Genomic DNA, 22,721 nt, shown 5'->3' with positions numbered 1-22,721 from the left:
TAATTGATTAATAAATTAATCAAACAAAATCCATAAATTCCATCAGCTGTTGTTGATGTTTAAAATCGGTATCATTTTTACATAGCTTCTTAATAATGCTCTTCAGTTATTGTTTGCCTCATCCTTCTCATAGTTACTAGCCGTGTCAGCGTGTGGCTGGTTTGGTTTTCACCTTGTGAATCTGTGTGTGAGTCATCATGGCAAAATGTGGTAACTGTACATAGAAACACCTCCCCCTGATTATTGTGGCATACAATGTTAGAGCCTTTTATTCTAAAGTTACAGAAGCTATAGCTGAACCATCCTTTAAGAAAGGCTGATTACTGCCGATTGCTGGGAAATGTTGTTTATTTCTCATTTTCCTCATTAAACATGTATCAGAGAGTCTGACTTCATTGATTAACCCATAAACACTGTGTAATGTGTTTGTCCTTTTCAGTCTCAAAGGTCTGAATATCAATTTCTTATCAGGACAACTCTTAGGAGTGAGTGGTTGTAACAGAGCTGAAGCAGTATAAAAAGACAATCTTTATCTCTGTTTTCCTCAGTGTCTGTTTTTTTTCTGCTAGCATGGCACGGTTAAAATAGACACAATTTGCCGTTGCTCTGGAATTGAGAGGAGCTCTTGACAGACAGTATTGCTGGTTGAAGTGTACTGGTTAATGGCATGTGGGCAAACAACCTTTGCATCGGCAGGTTTGGAGAGATGCTGCTGGTCTGCTGTGGGAGCGGTGCATCACATAAAGAGTGCCTCCTCTGCCGTGCACCCAGCGGACCTCTCTGTATTAGCAAAGCTGCATTCATGAATATAAATGTGTTCCCGCTATTATAACACTTAAACACCCAGAGTCACGCACAGAAGTGCTGGTTATTAGCGACAGGCTCAATGGATGACATTAAGGAAACGGTGTGCTTGTTCAAATAAAAATGATTCAAGATAAATATCCAGAATCTCAAATCAGATTTTTTTAATTTAATTTTACTTTGCTGTAATGTAACTTAAAGGGTCCATCTACGACCTTTTCCGTTATTTTTTCAAATGCAAAATGCCCGATTAGTCGTTAGAAAAAAACAGTGACGTAGGTTTAATAAGCTAATCATGAAGATAATCAATAAGGTTATGAATAATGTGAACGCTAGCACTAGCTGAGTCAACGTCAGCCGTGCTAAGTTTGGAAATAACTGAAAGCGTTGGTTCCCATTTTTTGATGTGGGGTTCTGTGTATACTCCCACGTCAGTGACAGCTGGTGACTCCAAAAATTGGGGAAGACAGGAGGCAAATGGAACCAACCCATACAGCACCATGTTATTTTATTTAGTTATTTCTCTTACTTTGCACTTGCACCTCCTTCTTATGTGTACATATATGGTCTCAGTGCTGCTTGATGTGCTCTCATGTTCCTAATTTATTTGTCACATAGGGGGGAATACATGGGATTCAGATTTTTTTATTTTTTATTCTGTGAATCTTTTAATCTGGAAAGCACTTGTCTGTGTGCTATATACATGACATTATAATTAACACACTAGTTGGCTGCTTTTCTCTCTACTTTCTAATGTAAAACGAAATATTAAGCAGTAAAACAATACTTTCTAAGATTTCAAAAAAAAAAAATCACTGCAGCCTCGGGATGAGAATGAACCTTGTGTGCGTAAGGTGTCACTAGGAGCCTGTCTGTAAACTGCTGCCCGTACAGCAGTCCGTTGCCCACACCGGGATCCAATCCCAGATGAGCGGAGTATGTCAGCACGGAGTCCCGCTGTGGGTCCAGCCCGGACAACTGACAGCAAGCCCTGAGGCTGCCCCAGCAAAGCGGAACTCTCCATCCGCTCCCCGCGGGGTCCTGCTGCTGTCGCGGGCCCCAAGCAGTGTCGGCCCTCGCTCAAGACGTCCGACCTGCGGCGAGACTACGGTGGCGGGCGACGGCCCGACATGCTGCTGCTCTCCGCTCAACCCGGGACTGGATCCCGGTGAGGGTGATGGAGTGCTGCACGGATCCTTCAGGGCTGCTACATCAAGCTAACTGTTGCGTCGGCTAACTCAAATAGTGTAGCTCCTTGATAAAAAAAGGGAAACTTTAGACTCTGTTGTACAGGCCTACATTTGGAAATCATCATTGGACCAACATGCTGTCAATCTTGTATTCTGCTGGTTGTTGATTGGTAACAAGCCAAGGGAAGATAACCTCCCTTGGAGTGTCATTTGACGTGTTTTGGCCAATCATAGATAAGCATGAAAAAAATTAATTGAATTGATAGAAGAGGTGCCGCCTCAAAGGAGGATGGGGTCCTGCCGTCCTCCTCTATCCCAAGCCCCCAAGAAGTGTGCCGGTCATCAATACAGACTTTCCTAGTGGCCAAACGGCGGTACTACAACTTCCGTGGCCCAAAAAGGCCCATATATTTACATTGCGAAAGAGACGTCTGTAACTCAACGGATAATTTCTTTTGATGTTTATCAACTTCCCAGTACAAACACCTAAATAGCCTAAAAATTCTGTTTTTAAAGTCATAAAACGCACTATTAGCTGAATCCAGAGTTATTTCCTTCCCTCCGTTCATGTGAATGAGACCCAGACCGAGGCTGGAGCGCCAAGCCGTGACGACGGCGTGAAGTTGTAACCCCGTGACCAAGTCATGTGACCGAGCAGACGCTACTGCGCATGTTCCATGTAGCCCAAGATCCGGGTACTTTTCCAGGCGGATGTTGAGCCATTTAGGCTTCATGCGCCACTGAGAAACTTTCATAGGAATGAACGGGGCCCCGCCTCCAACGCTATATCCAGTTCTCTTTATAAATCCATGGTCTACCCCCCACGATGCCCACAACCACTTCACACACACGGGCTGCCTTCAGGTGTCGATGTTGAAGAATTTTAATCAGGATTTGAATAATGGATTTTTTCCAAAGAAGAAAGAAAAAATGTTTTATAAATGACATTTTGTAATGATTTATTTCAACCAACTGCTCTTTTTTTCATATTTTGATCTCCCTCTTGCCTCTCAAAAATAGAGGAGCAACCTCCTCTTATCCACTGATATACTGTAGATATATATAGCTATATATATCTACAGTATATCAGTCTCCGAATTCTATAGGGGAATACTAACTGCCATTGTTTCGATAATCCACTGAAAGCCACAGAAACTGTAAGTGACACCTGCCAACATGACTCCAGGCTCTGGCCCGACTCTCACCAGTTTGTTTTGTAGTCAAAATAACAGGGAATCAGGCAGGAGGCTAATGGTTTCACACTGTCTCAATAAGTCCACCTTCTGAGCCAGACATCTGGGTCTGTTTTTTACCTTGCCAAGCTTACCTGTTGTTTTGATGACTCATGCCATGCTCACCACTCTGCTGCTCTCACTTTCTCTTCCCTAGCAGAAATGTTGTTTTCATTAATTATTTAATTCCAATCGATTGTACTTTGCTTCATGCGGTGTTAAGCTGCTGTCAATGTAACTCAACACTTCCCGCTGTCATGTCACATTAAGACCCTAACATTGTGCCATTTGAACAGCTGGAAGACTTTTAATGTGAAATATCTGTGCAGTGTCAGTAGCCAGTGTGGATAGACAAAGTTGACAGTATTTCTGTCAGAGAACTCAGGGAAGCAGTGTGGTGAGAATGACACGACTGTATTGTTGTACTGATGGAACTAGTGCTGTGGAAATGTACATTATGTTGAATTTACCATGTGAGCCATTATCGCACAGGTAATTAAGCCCAATCTCACCAAGTGGCGTATGAATGACTCAGCAATTTGTAAGTCATTTCATTCTTCATTCAGTCATTCTGTACTGACAATGTAAACGCATCCATGTGAATATGCTACGCTCAGAGCTACTGACGTAGAATAAAAAGTTAGAAAGACTGATTATGGTGGGAGGGGAGGTGGATGGGTCCAACAAATACAGGACTTTCAACCAGGAGACCGGTGTTCATGTCCCAAAGTGTTGTTGAGTTATTTTTAAGTTACATTATGACTTTTTTTTTTTACGTGTTTTCTGTACTTATGTTCCATTGTTTACGTACTTATTTTATACTTAGTTTAAGGACTTATTTTAAGCCAAACCATGATGTTTTCCCATGATCGAAAAGGTCATAGAAAATCATAAAAAATGCATTAGTGAAAATGAAATAAATTAAGTACCTAAAATTGTCAAACAAACTGACAGTCAGCGACTCTTAAGGCCTTTTCACGAAAAAACGAAAATGTAGAATATTCGTTGACAATTTTTCGCGTTCAAACCTTTCACACCAAGTCCGACATGAGTCTTTGCGTTCTGTGCATTTCACAAAAAAAAAAGTTTCACACAATCATTGATTCATCGTCGTTTTTACTATAGTAAACCAACACTCGACTCTAAAAAGTGCAGACGGGCTTGTTATTCCAAGTATGAAAAACTATGTAGAAAAGTTACAATGTGGTTGCTTTTCCTATGGTTGGCGCCAGAGAAGCATGTTATTGTAAGAGAAGCATGTTATTGTAATCAGTGTAAATGCTGAGCTTCATTACAATGGTTTTCATCATTCATGACCAGACTGAATAGGGTCTATATCTGTTTATCCAACCCGATCTCATGGAAGGTGTATAAATAGCACAACATTTTAAGGACATTCAATGTGTCACGATAACGCATTTTAGGCTTTTTTCCCCCATTTTTTACAGTTATACACCACAGGGGTCAAAATTATGTTTAGGCAACAAAACTGCTTAGTTAGGTTTAGTGAAAAACATCATGGTTGTGCTTAAAAAAACTACGTAACCTAAGTAAAATACGTACGTAAGCAAGTACAGAAAACACGTTACAAACGTCACTAACGTAACTTCAAAGTGATTGAAAGTCCTGTGTTTGTTGGACCCATCCACCTCTCCCACCCACCATAAGCAGTGTGTCTCTCTGAATGACTGAAATCTCTGCTAACTAACAGTAAATGTAATTTGTTGCTGACACTGGGAAATGAAATGTGACATGATGTGAGGAGCAGAAGAAGAGAAACAGTGTGTTCTGAGTGAGAAAGAGACGTCTGTGTGCAGATAGAAACAATAAAGCACTGCACTGCTTTTGGGTGACTTATAATGTATGCAGATAAAGAGAGAATATGGCAGCTTTTATCCCAGGAGGAGGGGGGCACGTCGCTGTGAGGAGTGATATGGTTGACTATTAAAGCTGACTCTGCACTTCCATGACAGCACCTAGGGACAGCATCCTCACGCACGCGCACACGCGCGCGCGCGCACACACACACACACACACACACACACACACACACACACAGACACACCTCAGCATGGTGCTGGATCATTCCACAGGCCTGGTGAGAACACACACAAGCATACAAGCACTAACGAAGGACAGGACATGTCATGCACACACATGGACACACAAATAATGCAACATTTGGCACAGCATTGCATACAGGGTCTGAAATTAGCTTTTTTCACTTCCTGCCACTGTGGCAGGCAAGTATTTCTTTTGTCTGCTACTCAGAAATTCTATCTGCCACTTTTGAAATCTCTGTGCTAAATGAAGGAATAACATTCTAGATCTGATGTCATTCAATGTGCAATATATTTTACACAAAAAACATATGCATGGTAAATTACAAAATTACACTGTAGCTTCTGCTAAAATCTTGGCATCAGTAGTTTTAATGATGTATTATGAGCTGCTTAGAGCTAACATTAGTGTTAAGCTTCGTCCACACTGGGAACGTCAAGTGCGCGTGACAGCTGCGTTACCTTTCGGCGTCCGTGTTAACAGGTTAGCGTCTCACGAGCGGCGAGGTTGCGAGCCGCACGCGGTTCACAGCAACAACAGACAGTGAAAGTGATCTATGGACTGTATATTGACATCGTATCAGCAACATTACTACAGTTTCAATGTCTTGACATCTGTAAAATATGTCACAGACAGTGAAGGTGATCTATTGACTGTATATTAACATTGTATCAGCAACATTACTACAGTTTCAATGTCTCTATCTGTAGAAAATGTTACGGAGATGAAAAAAATACACTTCCTTCTTTCATTTCAAAATAAAAGCCCTCAAGCATTTTTTTCTGTGGACAGAATTCCTTAAATTGTTAACACAAGGCTTTTATTCTGAAATTTGTGCCGGACATTGTTGTAGAATATGCAGTGACTTGGAGAGCTCCATGAATGAATATAGTACGAGTATATAGTTTTAATTGTGGATTATTACTATTATTTACAAATTACCACACGTTTCTTAACCTTTCTCTGTCTAAAATAAATATAAATGATATTTATAATGAAATGAAATGGCCATTATGAAAGGCAAACTCTATGTAGAAAGAAAGGGCTGACAGCAGCAGAAACGCAGCAGACATGCAGCCGCCACGTGCTCCTGACGTTAACAGTGTGGACGAAGCGTTAGAAAGTTAAACAGGTCATAATTCCTTCTCTGATATCTATTTTATATTGCTGTAAAAACAGTTTCTCGCCAAAAACTTCATTTTACGAGATTACATTTGAACGTATCGTGACAAAATAGTCATAGCCCAATAGTCATTTTACTGAACAGAGCTTGAACGCACCATGATGTAACTCAATGGAACCGTCGTTAACGTTAGTAGCGCTGTTATTTAGCCAATCAGGACTGTGCTGCCCACCTGCTTCTAACTGGTAACGTTACTAACTCTCCTCCTGCCGATTTCAACAGGGATTTGTTGTTCACAGTGTCGCATTATCAGGGAAAAAATAGGATACGCCCCTCAGGTTTAGTAGTAGTAGTAGTAGTGGTGCCGTGCTTTTAGCGCTTTTTTTTCCTCTCCGCCATGGCTCTGGTCCCAAACAAATTGAAACATGATACAGATTGCCTATGGCGTTACGTCACTGTGCATGCGTAACTGTCAGAAAGCATCAATATAGAGGAATCGATTGTCACAGAGGCATGAGATACCAACTAGGAACCGGTTCTCAACAGGATCTGATTCACTATTCCCATCCCTGGTGTTTTCACTGCCTGCCAAAGCAGCGGATAGCCTGACAATTTTACCCGCCACTGCCAACACATTACCCACATTTGACAGGTGCCAATTTCAGAACCCTGATTGCATATAACACTATTGAATGATAGGACTAAAAAATAAAAGAAAGAATAACGAACAAACAGAAAAATTAACTAATTGAAGCCACTATAAATTTACCATTAAATACAAAATATGAAATATAAAAATAGACCTGATAATGATTAGTTAAGCAGCTGAGCAGTGTCACATTACAGCAATAACATGTGTTTTGTATTGGGGCTGGAGATCGATGAGGGCAGCAGGAACACATCCTTCATCAGGTGCTGTTGGGAGTTTATCGAGCGGCTCTGAGCAGAGGACATTAATTTGACAGGTGTCGGCCTCCCGGCCACGCTGCTCTGTCCTCATACCTGTCTGCTCTCAGCCAGCTGCCTTGTTAGACACATCGCCGATGACGGATCACAGGAGGTGACACGACCAACACCAGGACAATGACCCTGTCTGGGTTTGCTCTGTTGCTATCTCTGTCTCAACCGCCTCGCTTCAGCTCTGTCTACAGGAAGTGTGTGTGTGTGTGTGTGTGTGTGGGGGGGGTGGGGTTTAGTTCTAGTTAGTTTGTAACCCATCAACAGCAAACACAAGGTGTCCTTACACTGCTTATATACTGTCCAGAATGTAAAAACTGGTTCTGAGCTGGGATTAATGATAAACAATTTTCTCTCGTGTCCTTTTACTGTCTGTCTTTAGAGTTTTTTATTGTCACACTGCTCAGAACTGGATGGGTGATTCCCAATCACAAACGTTGCTGCTGTCCACTTTATCTCATCACATAATACATTAATAGGGCTGTATCTTTAAAGAGAGGGAATGGTTAACACAATAACATAACAGCTATCTAGTAGGGTTGGGATGATTCACCTATCTCCCGATTCAATACTATCACAATACTTTGGTGTCGATTCGATATGTATTGCGACTTTTAGGTATTGCGATTCGATGTTACAATTAATTGCAATTTTTGTTAACTTTTTTAACACTAGACCATGGGGAAAAAGTTGATTCATACACTTTCAAAGTAAAGGGATTTTACTTTGAAATATATATAAATTGATACAGTAAAAATGTTTGATTTTTAGCATGTATGTAGTCAGAGATGAAGTCAAATATATCAGTCATTGTTAGGTATTATTTATAAAAAATTTCCAGCAACATTACAAGTCCGTTATTTTCCAGCAACAAGGGACGTGTAATGTTTTACACCTCTGGTGAATATAATCCAGTTAATCTTATTTCCATATATGTATTTTGTATATACAGTTCCCACCTTATTTTGAAAACCACGTGTATACTTCCATTAACTTCGCCAAGTGCTTCGCTAGCTCTGTTCTCTTTATCCATCCATGGTCAGCTCCATCGGGGCCGTTTGAATGCAGAGAACAGAAATATCAGTATATGGGTGCTCTACAGTTGAGATGAGAGTGACAGCCGGCTCGATGGCACATTACCGCAATACGACAACGTTTCCTGTCCATGACAGTTAGCATGCAGCTTTAGCCGTGATGTCTAGCTCTGCTTTTCCTGTCAATGTGTGAAACCCAAAGTGTTTCCATCCTTTACTGGATGTGTAGTGTTTACCACGCTGGATTTAACATGGGGGGGTGCAGGTCGTATCCACGCTGACCCTCCGCTGTTTGCTGCTTTGTCGTTTGGCTCATTGCCGTTTGTTTTGTTGACGGATTTGTTGACGGAATGGATATAATGTCATGTTACTCAGACTACAAGAATAAAAGCGGTAACTTCTATCAACCTCCGCATAGACTCAAATGAAGCAAATATATCGATTCTGGCATTCAAAAATCTATTAAAAAATTGCGATACATAAGTGAATAAAATTTTTTCAAGCAGGAAGTAGGGATGTTAACGATTAATCATCGATCGATTAATTGGTCGTTACGAATTTGATCGAGTACGTGAAATTTAATCGATCTACTATCAAATAAAGATCTGAAATATAGGAAGCGCATGTGCAGAATCGGGCAAGCGTCTTTCAGACCATCCATTCAACCCTTAACGTGTAACTGTAACATCCCCACCACTCGCAGTCGCCATCTTTCTCAGTTCAACTCCCTGTTCCACAAGTAGAGACTGACCTCTGGTGGCGCGTGTTGTGTACTACAATACATCTCATCAGTACAGCGTCTCCGTATCTCTTTAATAGAAAGAGGAGCATCTGTATTCGTGACTGGGTTGAAAATCATACCGTCAGGATTCCTAAATATACCGTGACACCGCCCAAGCCTACAGTAATACGAGTGTTGTGTACTGCAGTAACACTACTAGGTTGGTGCTATTCTATATTGTTGTTATATTGTCAACAAATTGTAAAACGACTAAAAACAGTAATGTTTTAGTGTCTCCTTTCTGTTTGAGGTACATGTTGGGCGAACAGTCAATTTCTGTTTGGGTGTCAATTAAGTGATTGAAATATAAATATAAAACAACTGATGTCTGGTTTATAGGATCAACAAGTTCATTGACATCGTAGTCAGATGTGAACATCTGAACGAGTCAGATAAACACGCTGCCTAAGCCTGATACAGCCTTTTCCAGCAGTGTGATAGATGGTGAAGAAGAAGTAAACTTTTGAGTGCTGCACCACCTTCAAAAGTTGATGAATGCATAGCCTTGAACAGAGATCAAACACATCATCTCCAATCTCAGCCTCCTCTAAACTCCACCACATCCACTCACTGAGAGTTACTTCAGCTTTACGAGCTCTGTCTCGCTCACTGCACTTTGCATTGATCAATTTGTTTTAGGTGTCTCACCCTGACAACAAACACATCTGCTAGACGTATATCAAGATACTGAATAAGCTACTTATCCTGTCCCTGTGCATATACAGCCGATAAGTAATGGAAACAAATGAAACACGCTGACTTTATATTCATCGTTCACTATGACGCAAAGCATACACCTTTACCACACAGAGCTAGAGGCGACGGGTCATTTGGGTGCAAAAGTGTGGTTTCAGTGGTACTGAGTACCTTAGGAATTACTATAGTTCTGGATTAATGCATGACGTAAAAACAAATCCCCGGTTGCTGCTATTTGTCATTATTCTACAATTTAAGGTCAGTGTGGATAGAATAGTTTTAAAATGGTGTTTTTAATTGCACTTGGCTTAAAGGTACTGTTTGTAAAAACCTAACATATAAATCATTGCGGGTCGGTGTCCCATGCGCACTCGCGTGTGGCTACGCTGTTCAGACTCGGACTCCAACACAAACTACAGTGAAGCACCAAAACCTCTTGGTTGTATCTAGTGAAGCCCGTCTGTTAAACAGTGTTGGCCGCGGTCGGAGGACGCGGGGGAGACCGTAGCTTTGGTCTCCAGGACCGGAGTCTCTGCTGTACTCTGCTCCTCTGCCTGCTTGCCTTCATTCACACACCGCGCTCGCTCTCTCGCTCCACCTCTCACGTGCATGTGCGCTCACTCCACACTGCAGAAGAGTTAGTTGAGCTCTGAGAATATCTAAGTGGACGTTTGTGCAGAAATAACTGCTGCAGCTCCTCCAGACCAACAGAGGTTTCCTGTGTTGTTTCCTGCTGCTGAGTGAATAGACGGGGCTCCGGAGAGAGTAAAGTTATCGTCTCCGACTGGGGCTGCGGTGTCTCCCCTGTTCCTTCTGACGGCGGTCGGGAGGCTGAAGCAGGAAACACAGTATCAGCATTGATTCATGGAGAGACCTTCGTCTGGTCAGCTAACATTACTGCCAAGCAGCTGAAATATAGTGATATTGTGCTTTTAGCTGACATGTGTCGCCTCACTGTTTTGAGCAGTGCTCGTTCATGTCTATGTAGAGCGAGCGCGAGCAACAGGACGCTGAATTTAGTTGACTTAACGGCTACAGGTGTCGCTGTTAACAAGACATTCTGATTCTTACATAAAGTCCCTTTAAGATATGGGTATAACCCCACGCTCGCAATGTCAATGATTTATTTGCAGTTACAGTGATCAACCGCTTATATATGTAGCACCCCAACACGCTATAGTAGCTATAAATAACCTTAAACTAAGATGAAGGGGTGTTTGAGTTCGGTTTCTTAAGGTAGCTACCAAAAAAGGTTTACCTGTTGTGGGTGAAAATGATATTACCCTAGTGATACACAATCTATTTACACTCACAGTGATGTATTTTAAATAACTGACCCCAGACAACTTCTCTGAATGAAAAATAATAGTTTACTGACCGTTTTTAGTAATGTACAAATAATATTTACCCTTTTTGTGCAAAGAAAAAATAACAATTATAACACACTTTATGCCCCTTTAAAATCCCAAAAAATAAACACTTGCAATATTAGACCACACTGAAGTTATCAGATTATCTGAACAATTAGTTAGCAACACTTAAATGACCTGGCCAGTTACTGGCAAAACTGAATTGGCTTACACAAATATACTTTAACAACACACTTAAATCAACTTAGATTCCCTTTGAAAATCCTATTTCTTCCCTTTTCTTTTTACCACTATTCCCCTATAGAAAATAAACAACTTCAGATCCAACACTGAACTCAATTAGACTCTAAACATTTCTGTGGGCCCACACACACACTCACACACGCACGCACGCAAAATAATAAAAGTAGCAGGCCTGTACGTTGCTCGGGTGTGGTGCGGCCGCCCAAATCCTTATCCTCAGCGAACAAAGACGTGAAAAGTCCAACTTACAGTTCGAAGTCTTCCTTGAAGAAACAGTTCGTAGTTCGGGAAAAACAGTTCAGGTCCGAGAGATGAATCCAGTGGCAGCGGAAACGAAATCCCCGTCACGAAGCAGGCAAACCGTCCTCCTCACGTAGCGAGCAACAGGCTTCCTCACAGCGAGTAAGCGTCCTCTTCACGTGGCAAACAGTCTTCAGTTAGCAACGCCGTCCTCGTGGCTAGCAACTTACTGACGTTAGCATAGCAGCGACACAGCTCACACCAAACATTCACTTAATCCACTGTGATAAAAGCAAAACGGTGTGATAGTTCACAGCTACACTTTTCTACTGTTTACATAAAACATTCACTTCACCAGGCTATCAAACCTAGCGTTCTTCCCACTCCTTCGTTCTCTCTTCTCCTACGTCTGTTCTCCGTTTTCCATTCTTCTCATCTCCTTTCTCCGCGTCTCTCTTCTCCGTGTTTTTCTCTACTCCCGCCCCCTACTGGTTCTCTTCCTTAACTACAGCCAATCACCACAGGTGTCATTGACTGATAACCAATCACAAACAAAATAGCTGAAACTAAAGGCACAGTCTGTGTATTTTTCACTTAGTTTGAATCCACTGTTTACCTTAAAACAATATAGATCTATTTATTTTGAGCTACTCATTAACACATTTACATCCTACCTTATTTATGATTAGATTACTTTTTAATTAAACCTTTGTTCTTTCTTCATTAAACTAAATTACTTTCAGTTTAATTTCTTTACTGGATTTATCCACCTAACTTTATTAGGCAAACTTGTTTTAGTCCCTGACTGTTTTACACCGGGCTACATATATATTTAATGCTGTTTAAATAATTTGGTTATAATAATCAAGTAGTCCGCTTACAGTGTTCATTTTTGATCTTTTCATACATGAAAACATACGGTAAAACATTTTAACACTATGTTAGACTAACGTTAGTTGAATTTGAGTGTTGTTTTTTACTTTACTCCTGTGATACTTTGCCTCGTGGACCAATGTGAGTGTGAATGGTTGTCTGTCTCTATATGTCAGCCCTGTGATAAGCTGGCGACCTGTCCAGGGTGTACTCCATCTTCACCCAATATCAGCTGGGATCGACTCCAGCCCCCCCGCGACCCAGAATGGGATAAGCAGTTACAGATAATGGATGGATGAATCAGATGATACTCTGCATGAGAAATGATGCACAACAACAAAAATGTGGTTATAATAATCACCCGCTTACAGTGATCAATTTGACCCGGACAGACATGATCATGATAAGCGGCTTCCACTGTAGTTTATGTATATTTCTATTTTTAAGCCTATTTTTTAAGCTTCACCTGGTCTCTACACTACATGTTACATTAGCACAAACAGGAACAGCACCGCAGCGTTTCTTTTTAGTGGAGATGCTTGAATATGTCTGTTCAGTTCAGTAGAGCCACAGCGAGGGAGGAGAAGGGGAACAGGAAGCAACTGGACGTAAGGGAAATGTAGTGGCTTTTAGAGACACCAATTAGGGAAATGGGGAAGAGTCACAGTCACATCTACTACGGTCACATTTGTTTACAGTGAATATACACATGTATAAGGGACTGTACAAAAAATGATTGGAAGAGGGGAGGGGGGGCTGAACCGTTTTTCCATTTCTTTCAAAAGATTCGCCCTCCCCAGCCTCATTAATATTTTCTGTGGAGTCTCCCCTAGACAAAGAGAAACATCTCAACACAATATCCAAAGTCCCAATATCTCAATATGATACCATTGTTTTTCTACCTTCACTAACTTGCATTAATGAACTGATGTTATATAGTTTCAAAACTGCAACAGTTAGTGTGTTCTATTTAATTCATCCATGAGTAAAATAAGTCGGCAACCTATAATGCTGAACTTGCATTTAAGGCTAACTTTATATGAGAAATTTAAGCTCACTGTTGTCTGCTTTCTGCTATAATGCTGAATGAAGTGAGTCACTGTTTATAATTGAGGTTGACATATTGGTCCATCCTTTTCCTTGATGAGGAAAATAAGCCCCGATACAGAAACCCTGTCTCCTACAAATTATGTTCTTATATTACTAAATTGTTTGTTTGTAGTTACAACATAATAAATGTAAGCCCTCGTCCACACTGGTAACGTCAGCAGTGCGTGGTGGCTGCGTTACCGCTTGTTTTTTTTTATTTTACACTGCCGGCGTGAGACACGGCTTGGCTGCATGTCAGCTGCGTCTCTTCTAGACATTCAAGGTCTCGCCTATTTTTGATGCGAGTCGCGTGGTTAACAGCAACAACACACAGGGAAAGTGATCTATTGACTCTATATTCACATCATACCAGCAACATTACTACAGTTTCAATGTCTCTATCTGTAGAATATGTTACAGAGATGAAAAAAAGTAAAGACAATCAATATTTCCTGCTCTCATTTCAAATTTGAGTGGACAGAATTCCTTCATTTGTTAACACAAGGCTTTTATTCTGAAATATGTGCAGGACAGTGTTGTAGAACATGCAGTGACTTGGAGAGCTTCATGAATGAATATAGTACGGGGTTTTAATTGTGGATTATTACTATTATTTACAAATTACCACACGTTTTTTAACCTTTCTCTGTCTAAAATAAATATAAATTATATTTATAATGAAATAAAATGGCCATTATGAAAGGCAAACTCTATGTAGAAAGAAAGGGCTGACAGCAGCAGCTGCAGCAGCAGAAACACAGCTGACACGCAGCTGGTGTGAACACCCGACGCGTGAATCACGCAGCCAGCACGCCACGCAGCCGCAACGCGACGCGGTATGATGAGTAGGACTTTGACACAAATGAGGGTGTCGCATCCTGAGTCTCTTAACAATGAGCATTACAGCCTCACAGAGCTGAAACTGTGGCTTAATACTCTTTAAGTGCAACACACTGGCCACTATAGTGTTGCACCATTCGACCTGACATACATTAACTGACACCTGCAGCATACAGAAGCAGTAAACAGTAAACATGCAGTAGCTGAGATGATGTACCTATCCGGAGATTGAATGTAATAAAATTGCTGCCTGCCTTTCTAGAGAGGTGACGAATGTCAACTCAAGGCAGTGTCTGTATAAATAAATTACAACGGGTGCATGGGTTTTGACGTGGATGAGACAGCGCCGCTGCCCTTTACTGTGCGTTGACACCATAGACTGTATAAAATATGGACGTAGTCTCCGTGATGTTACCCATAGGATTCTGAAGAGCCGTTGTGAAGCTCAAAGTGGGTGGCTCCGGCCGTCGCCGTCTTGGTAACTTCCAAGTGCACACACTTAAATAGCCCTCATTTAAATCATTATGTCCTAAAAGTTGTAAAATTCACTATAAGTCAAATCTGGAGTTATTTTCCTCGGGCAAAAGCACAGGACACAACCTCTTCTACATCCATGGTCTGTGGTCTATTGGACCCTCTTCTACATCCATGGTCTGTGGTCTATTGGACCCTCTTCTACATCCATGGTCTGTGGTCTGTTGGACCCTCTTCTATGTCCATGGTCTGTGGTCTATTGGACCCTCTTCTACATCCATGGTCTGTGGTCTGTTGGACTCCATTTTGGATCCTTGACATGAAAAAGTTTGAGATTGCTCTCAAAATCTGTGTGCTGGATTTTTCTAAATTCCATTTATGTCTATCGCTCACTTTATGCTCATCTGGGAAGCACCCATGCAAAAAGTTTAATAAATAAGTAAGTAAGTAAATAGTTATCCGCAGGGTCTGAAATCATCAGGACATCCGCCACTTTGGCAGGCAGGGAAAATGCCAGTGATGGGAATAGAGAACCGTAGTTGTCTGCTTTCTTGGCATCTCATGCCTCCGTGGCAATCGGTTCCTCTTATTGATGCTTTCCCACAGTTACGCTGCACAATGATGCGTACGCACACTGTATCATGTTTCAGTTTGTTTTGGACCGGAGACACGGCAGAGAGAAAAAAAAGCTCAACGTGGCATTACTAAACCTGAGAGGACGCACCCTGTTTTTCCCTGATAATGCTTCACTGCGAACAACGAACCTGTGTTGAAATCAGCAGTAGGAGAGTTAGCAACGTTAGCTGTTAGCAGCTGGTGGGCAGCACAGTCCTGATTGGCTAAATACTGTAGATACCAACGTTAACGGAGGTGCCATTGAATTATAATTATGAGGTGTTCAAAGTCTGCTCAGGAATAATGACTATCTGGTGAAGGTAAATTACTACGTTATCATGATGCGTTCAAATGTAATCTCGTAAAATGTAGTTTTTGGTGAGAACCTTGAATAAATCCAGTTGTTTGAAGGAGATGTTATGTTGTCCTTTTATTTTATAATGCAGTGAGGGCCCAAACGAGACGTTAATGTGTGTGTGCACATGTGTGTATGTAGTGTGTGTGTGTGGTGTGCTCGTGTGTGCATGTGTGTGTAGTGTGAGCATGTGTGTGAGTAGTGTGCACGTGTGTGCACGTTTTTGTGTAGTGTGCATGTGTGTGTGTGTGTGTGTGCAGTGTGCAGGTGTGTGTGCAGGTGTGTTTGGGTGACATCACAGCAGTGGTGACATCATCACTGCATCGTGACATCACTAGATGGAACACTGATGAATTAAAGGAGTGGTGACATCAGAAAGGAGCGGTGACATCATAAAGGAGTGACATTCAGGAGAGAGTCCCAGAATCACACAACTGTAGTTGAATCTGAAGACTCGATCAGACAAAACACATTGACTGAGAGAAGCAGTTGTCTCAAGAGGAAGAGGTATGAATTTTATGAATGCATTGCTTTAGATTACACCTCCCAACAGTATATAAAGCCGTTAAAATTAGCCTCAACATTTAAATGCAGCTTACATGTTAGTTAATAATAATTAGGGCTGCAACTAACGATTATTTTCACTCATCAGACTTTCTACTGAGAGAAGCAGTGAATTTCTCTCCAAAAACCACAAAGCATCGACAAGAATTGACCGTAAATCAGCATCATGGTATCATCAAGAACTTCCCAGCCAGAAGCCATCATGCCCGAGTTCAACGTCCGTCGCGTTGTTTCCAAGCTGCTCAACTCCTTCTTTAAGGGGATGACGGCGGATCAGTGGGGATTTTTGAAATCCGGCAGCCCCGACGACGCCACTATGACCATGATGGGAGAGTTGCTGTTGGACATGACAGCGGCCTTGACAAAATCTTTCCTGAAATCTCTCGGGAGCACGACCCTGGCGTCTGAGGACGACGTCCAAATCAATCTGGGCGACACAATCTCTCAGGGTTTTGCCGAAGCTCTGGGCGTCGACGTCTCGGTTCAGTGTCCGAGCTCCAAAAGCTTGACGACATTGATCTCTGAAGAGGTTTCGGAGAGCGTCCGAAGTGCCCTCTCCAGCCCCGAGGGCATAGTTCAGCGCCTCACACCTCCCAGCAGACTCAACAACATGATTCTGCACGCCTGCAAAATGTGCCAGGCGTTCATCGGCAAGATGAAGTCGGTGTTCTCGCCTCGACCGCGCAAGCAGAGGACCATCTGCGAACAATCAGATGTGGAACCGGAACCCTCAGATGCCGAAGACCGCCATGCGGTAACGCCTTCGTCGGACGTCGTGATTGCGATGAAAGACATCACGTATGTCACAATCATCATCAAGAAGCAGTTGAACGACATCACGGACCCTCTCTTGGTTGACGTGCCGGACTCCGAGTACGCGCTGATGCAATCTCAAAACTCTCGGGAGATTGAAGACGTCGCGGAAGAAATCGCTCGGAGTATCGCCAAAGATGCTGTAAGATCGACTCCGCCAGAGCAGAAGAGGAAACGCTCCAAGAAAAGCATCGGAAGCAAAATTAAGAAGCTTTTGGCAAAGTGCTTTGCCAAAACGTGCATCCATCGCATAGTGGCACAGATGAGGAAAAGATTCCAGCGGGGCTCCAAAATTCACAGCCGGGAGTCGGCAAAGTCTCTCACAAAGAAGATTAACGATCTGATGAAAAAAACAGAAAACTGCGATCTTCTGGGACTCGGCACTCCGCTCCTAAACATTCCCCCCGGTCGAGTCTTGGAGTTCACAAAGGTCTTAAGTGATCTCCTCTACACACACATCACACATGGGCCAGAGATCATCCCCGAGCCGGTGATACGTGCCAACATGCGCGCCGACTTGCAGCGGAAGGTGCTCGGTTTCCTGTGTCTGGCCAGATGGTGGCAGATCTTTCAGTCCGACGACCTCGTCGACAATATGAGACACGCCATACTGGGGACCAAGCCCAGGGCCAAGAAACCTTTGGCAATCGCTGCACCGCCTGCCCCGGTTTTTCGTGATGACTCTGCACGGCGAGCGCGGAACGAACAAAAAAAAAACTGCGTCGAGGTGATCTTGGAGAGGCTGGTCACGCGGATCTTCAAGAAGGCAAAAGTGACCTGGACCCTTTCAAACGTCCACGACATCATCCAGCGCCTTTTTGAACAAACGTGGGCCGAAGTCGAGGGTCTCGATTTCGATACCAGCCCAGAAACATTGGAAAACCTCGAAAAGGCCATTTACAGGGACCTGATTAAGACGTGGGGCAATGCGATGTGGGTGCTGGTGTCCTTGAAAGGGGGTCAACCGGCAGTCGGAGAGTGTATCGCCTCCGCCGTCAAAGGTCACCTGATGGCACCGCCGAGGCAGAGGTCCTGCATGTGCAGGTGCTTCTCTTCTATGCTCGCCGCCATGACGAGGTGGTAAAGTGGTTTATGGGTTTTCTCCGGGAGCTCCGGTTTATCCCACATATAGTGAATAATTGGACTTATTCTATAGATAAAAAACGTCTTCAATGTGTCATTCATCTTGAAGGAAAAATTGACTTTTTCCTTCTGAATGAATGCGAGGGCTTGAGCTCTCAGCGCCACCGCAGTAGTCAGTGTTGTCTACTGTTGTGTTACGCACGGGTTCGATCTGGGTGATCCAGTTCTCCCACAATCAGTGCATAATAATGAACATCTAATTAAATTAAATAAATAATAATATAAATGAATAATATGAATTCATTTCTGCTCATTTCTCTCATCATTTGCTGTAAATATTCAACTCAGACTGAAGTTCTGCTGATTCAGTGAATTTGTATAAAGTACAAAAATAAAGTACAAAGAAAAGTGTGTTTTGCACACTCTCTTCCATCATGTACACTGATCTTAATTATTGCATATTTTAATGAGTTTACCTGCCTGATTGTAAACATGTAGAGAATTATTGTAAAGGAGAATCAGGCTTCTTGTGTGTTTTAGCCCACACAGTCTGTAAATAGCTATTAATATTTAAAACCACGCCTATTCCTGACCGATCAGAACTGTTGTAATTAAAGATCATTAAACCTTATTTATTATGTTTAGATATTTATTTACTGACACCTTCACTGTAAGGTGTACAAGACATACTGTATCACAATGATGGTGTTTTGTTTTACTAGAAACATAAATGCACTCTTATTCAATGACAATAAATGAGGTTATTTTAAGGGGGTGGGGGGGACGTGTGTTTTTAAGCGTAAAGATAACTCATACATTAGTTCATTCAATAAGCCTATAAATGTGAGGGACACCACGGCTGTCCGCATTCTGCAGACAGGTTCAGGTGAGTTTACCAGGTCAACAAGAGACTGTGAGAGAGCTGGAAAGCATCTCCATCACTCAAGGTGGAAAGAACACACACAGTGACGGTGTAAAGGTGGACAAAACAATCTAATACAGGAAGTGATTATGTTAATATCACATCAATATAAAATAGATACTGTATAAGAGAGAGAATTATGACCTGTTTAACTTCCTAACACTAGCTCTAAGCAGCTTGCCAAGATTTCTTTTAATCAAAGCAAATATTTAAAGGGACTATTTGTAACTTTCAGAAATGCTTGTTAACAGCGACACCTGTGGCTGTGAAATCAACGAAAGTCAGCGTTGGGCTCGTGCTTGTGCTCGCTCTACATAGATATGAACGAGCATCGCTCAACACAGTGAGGCGACAAACGTCAGCTAAAACCACAATATCACTCTATATTTCAGCTGCTTGGCAGTAATGTTAGCTGACCAGACAGAGGTCTCTCCATGAATCAATGCTGATACTGTGTTTGCTTCTCCTGCCTCAGCGCAGGCTGAGGCAGTGGGGCTCCGCAGCAAGAAACTCGTCTCCCTCCGCCCGCAGCCGGAGAGAGCAGGAAGACACCGGCACCCGGTCGGTAACGAGACAATAACGTTTCTCTCTGCATAGTCCCGTCACTTCACAAGACACGGGAAACCTCTGTTGGTCTGGAGGCGCTGCAGCAGTTATTTCTGCACAAACGTCCACTCTCATTCACTAGATATTCTCAGAGCTAAACTAACTCTTCTGCAGTGTGGAGTGAGCGCACGTTCACATCTAGAGGTGGAGTGAGTACGCGAGTACGCGAGAACGCGCGCGCGCTGTCTGAGTGAAGGCAAGCAGTCAGAGGAGCGGAGACGCCGGCGACACGCGAGCGCGCATATGCGAGCGCGCATGTGTCCCGACCCGGTACATTTATACGCTTAAAGTTACAAACAGTCCCTTTAAATAATCATAATCATTTGAATTGTGTGTTTTTATGCAAATACGTTCCTATGCAGAGGGTAGTTTAGTTTATTGACTACACTGAGGGCGTTTTATATTTTAATAATTTATGTATTTATTGTGTTGAGTTGAATGTGCTACTTATTTTGTACTGTAATTACCTTGTGCCTTTTCTACCTTTTTTCTTTTCTTAAAGCTGACTCGGTGTAAACTGCTCAGAATTCCAATGTACTCAGGTGCAAATGGCAAATAACACTCTTGAATCTTGAATATAAGCATGATGTGAGGATTACATTGATTGGCTCTAGCTATGAAACCAGTAATCAGCTGACCACAGCGCTGTGAATCAGCTATCAGCATCAGTACTGAAACACCCTGTGGAATATGCTTTACTGCTGCAGCTGCTCTTGTCATTAGATCTCATTTTGTTGCTGAATAAACACAGCTCCTCTCATGGTGGGACAGGTGTGTGTGTGGATGCGGAGCTCATACCTGCGGCATCAGCTCCTACAAACATGTGGGTTGTTATCGCCTCATTATTGTGGCCCCCTGGGACGGCACATCCGTGGACTCTGTGGGTGTCATGAAGCACTATAAAACATGATCAGCACAGATCATCAGGCGTGTTGTGAAGAGGGGGCTACTGATTGCCACTGATGAACACATTCGGATTCCTGTGGATATTAGGAGTGATTTTGACTGCGTGAGAAGAATTATACGGGAGCCAGCCGTGTCAGTCATGTGGCAGGTTATGGGCTTAGATTGTGAGCATCAGCGTTGGAGCACATTGCCGGGCTGCCGCTTCCTCCCTACTCATCAAGACTCTCATCAGGCTTGTGGCCATGTGATCCTGTGGTTTCCATCGCCCCTCGCATGTGCTGACATGTTGATTTTCTAAATATTAATACTCACAACTGACACGCATTGAAGCACAAAGATGCTGAATATCAGATTGTCTCATGTGGAGGACGAATAATTACCTAGCATGAGGAAATGAGGAGTCTGGACCGGTGAGAGCTGGCTGACGTACTGTAGTCTAAGCTGGATGGACAGAAAATGTCTGCTGCTGATTAGGTTAGTGATTGAGATCACTACTGCGGTTATCAGTATGCAGTTATACTGCTGTACGATACTATATTATTATTATTATTACATTGCCCCTTATATAGTATAAGGGGCAATGTAATATCCTTATATCCTGTACTGTACTTTGCTTTATCATACTATATTATGTTAACATGTCATACTGCACTGTCTTACTACATTATTTACTATATTATATTTCTATTATTTACTATATTATATTTCTATTATGTTGATATATCAATACAGACAACACTAAATATCATTACTTATGAACATTATATATTACTCTACACTGTTTACCTTCATGTGGCCAAGCTGGTGCAACTTGCATGACCTGATCATGAGGCGCTTTAACAGCTTATGCCATTTTTTGCCTTATGCAATGTTTTTTTATATATTGCGATATATCTATCGGCATTATGCTCATGATTGTCCATATTGAATAGCGATTAATCGCAAATTAATCACAAATTTTTTATCGGTACAAAATGTACCTTAAAAGGAGATTTGTCAAGTATTTAATACTCTTATCAACATGGGAGTGGACAAATGTGCTGCTTTAAGCAAATGTATGTATATATTTATTATTGAAAATCAATCATCAACACAAAACAATGACAGATATTGTCCAGAAACCCTCACAGGTACTGCATTTAGCATAAAACAATATGCTCAAATCATAACATGGCAAACTGCAGCCCAACAGGCAACAACAGCTGTCAGTGTGTCAGTGTGCTGACTTGACTATGGTTTGCCCCAAACTGCATGTGATTATCATAAAGTGGGCATGTCTGTAAAGGGGAGACTTGTGGGTACCCATAGAACCCATTTACATTCACTGATCTGGAGGTCAGAGGTCAAGGGACCCCTTTGAAAATGGCCAGGACAGTTTTTCCTCACCAGAATTTAGCAGAAGTTTGCAGCTTTATTTATCCTCCTTTCCGACAAGCTATGGTTAGACATGGTTGGTACCGATGCATTCTTTAGGTTTTTCTAGTTTCATATGATGTCAGTATCTTCACTTTAACTTCAAAACTGAGCCAATACAACCTAAAAATCACAATTTGCGTAAATGCGTTAAAGAAATTAGCGCTGTTAAAACAAATTTGCGTTATCGAGTTTTATCGCGTTAACTTTGACAGCCCTAGTTTTTGATTTAAAATATCTTCATTTGGGGGCTTTTCCAAACAAATATTGATATATTATGTGATTGTTTGCAATCAAATCATATATTTCTGCCCCCACTTAAAGTCTCCATGCCACCCTCTTGCCACCCCATGAATATTTCATTGGTGTGTGGCTGTCACACAGCCACCAGAAAACCTTTACGCTGGGGCCACACAGCGCGCATCATGCTCGCCTGA

General features: G+C 42.2%; 2 protein-coding genes across 17 annotated transcripts in view; both read left to right on the top strand.

Annotated features, from left to right (window-relative positions):
• ptprfa (protein tyrosine phosphatase receptor type Fa) overlaps positions 1 to 22,721 on the top strand; it is a 452,868-nt gene that overhangs the window by 60,676 nt on the left and 369,471 nt on the right. The gene's annotated exons all lie outside the window — the stretch shown is intronic.
• LOC141768358 (uncharacterized) lies at positions 16,266 to 18,738 on the top strand. The gene is made up of 2 exons (XM_074636605.1): positions 16,266 to 16,484; positions 16,630 to 18,738. Exon 2 carries the CDS (start codon positions 16,708 to 16,710, stop codon positions 18,436 to 18,438), a length of 1,731 nt encoding a protein of 576 aa, XP_074492706.1. The 5' UTR covers positions 16,266 to 16,484; positions 16,630 to 16,707; the 3' UTR covers positions 18,439 to 18,738.

This window comes from Sebastes fasciatus, chromosome 5, assembly GCF_043250625.1.
Source record: "Sebastes fasciatus isolate fSebFas1 chromosome 5, fSebFas1.pri, whole genome shotgun sequence".
In the NCBI taxonomy this organism is placed as follows: Eukaryota; Metazoa; Chordata; class Actinopteri; order Perciformes; family Sebastidae; genus Sebastes; species Sebastes fasciatus.
The sequence above is the reverse complement of the archived record's forward strand: the minus strand, read 5'-3'. Positions and strand labels throughout refer to the sequence as shown.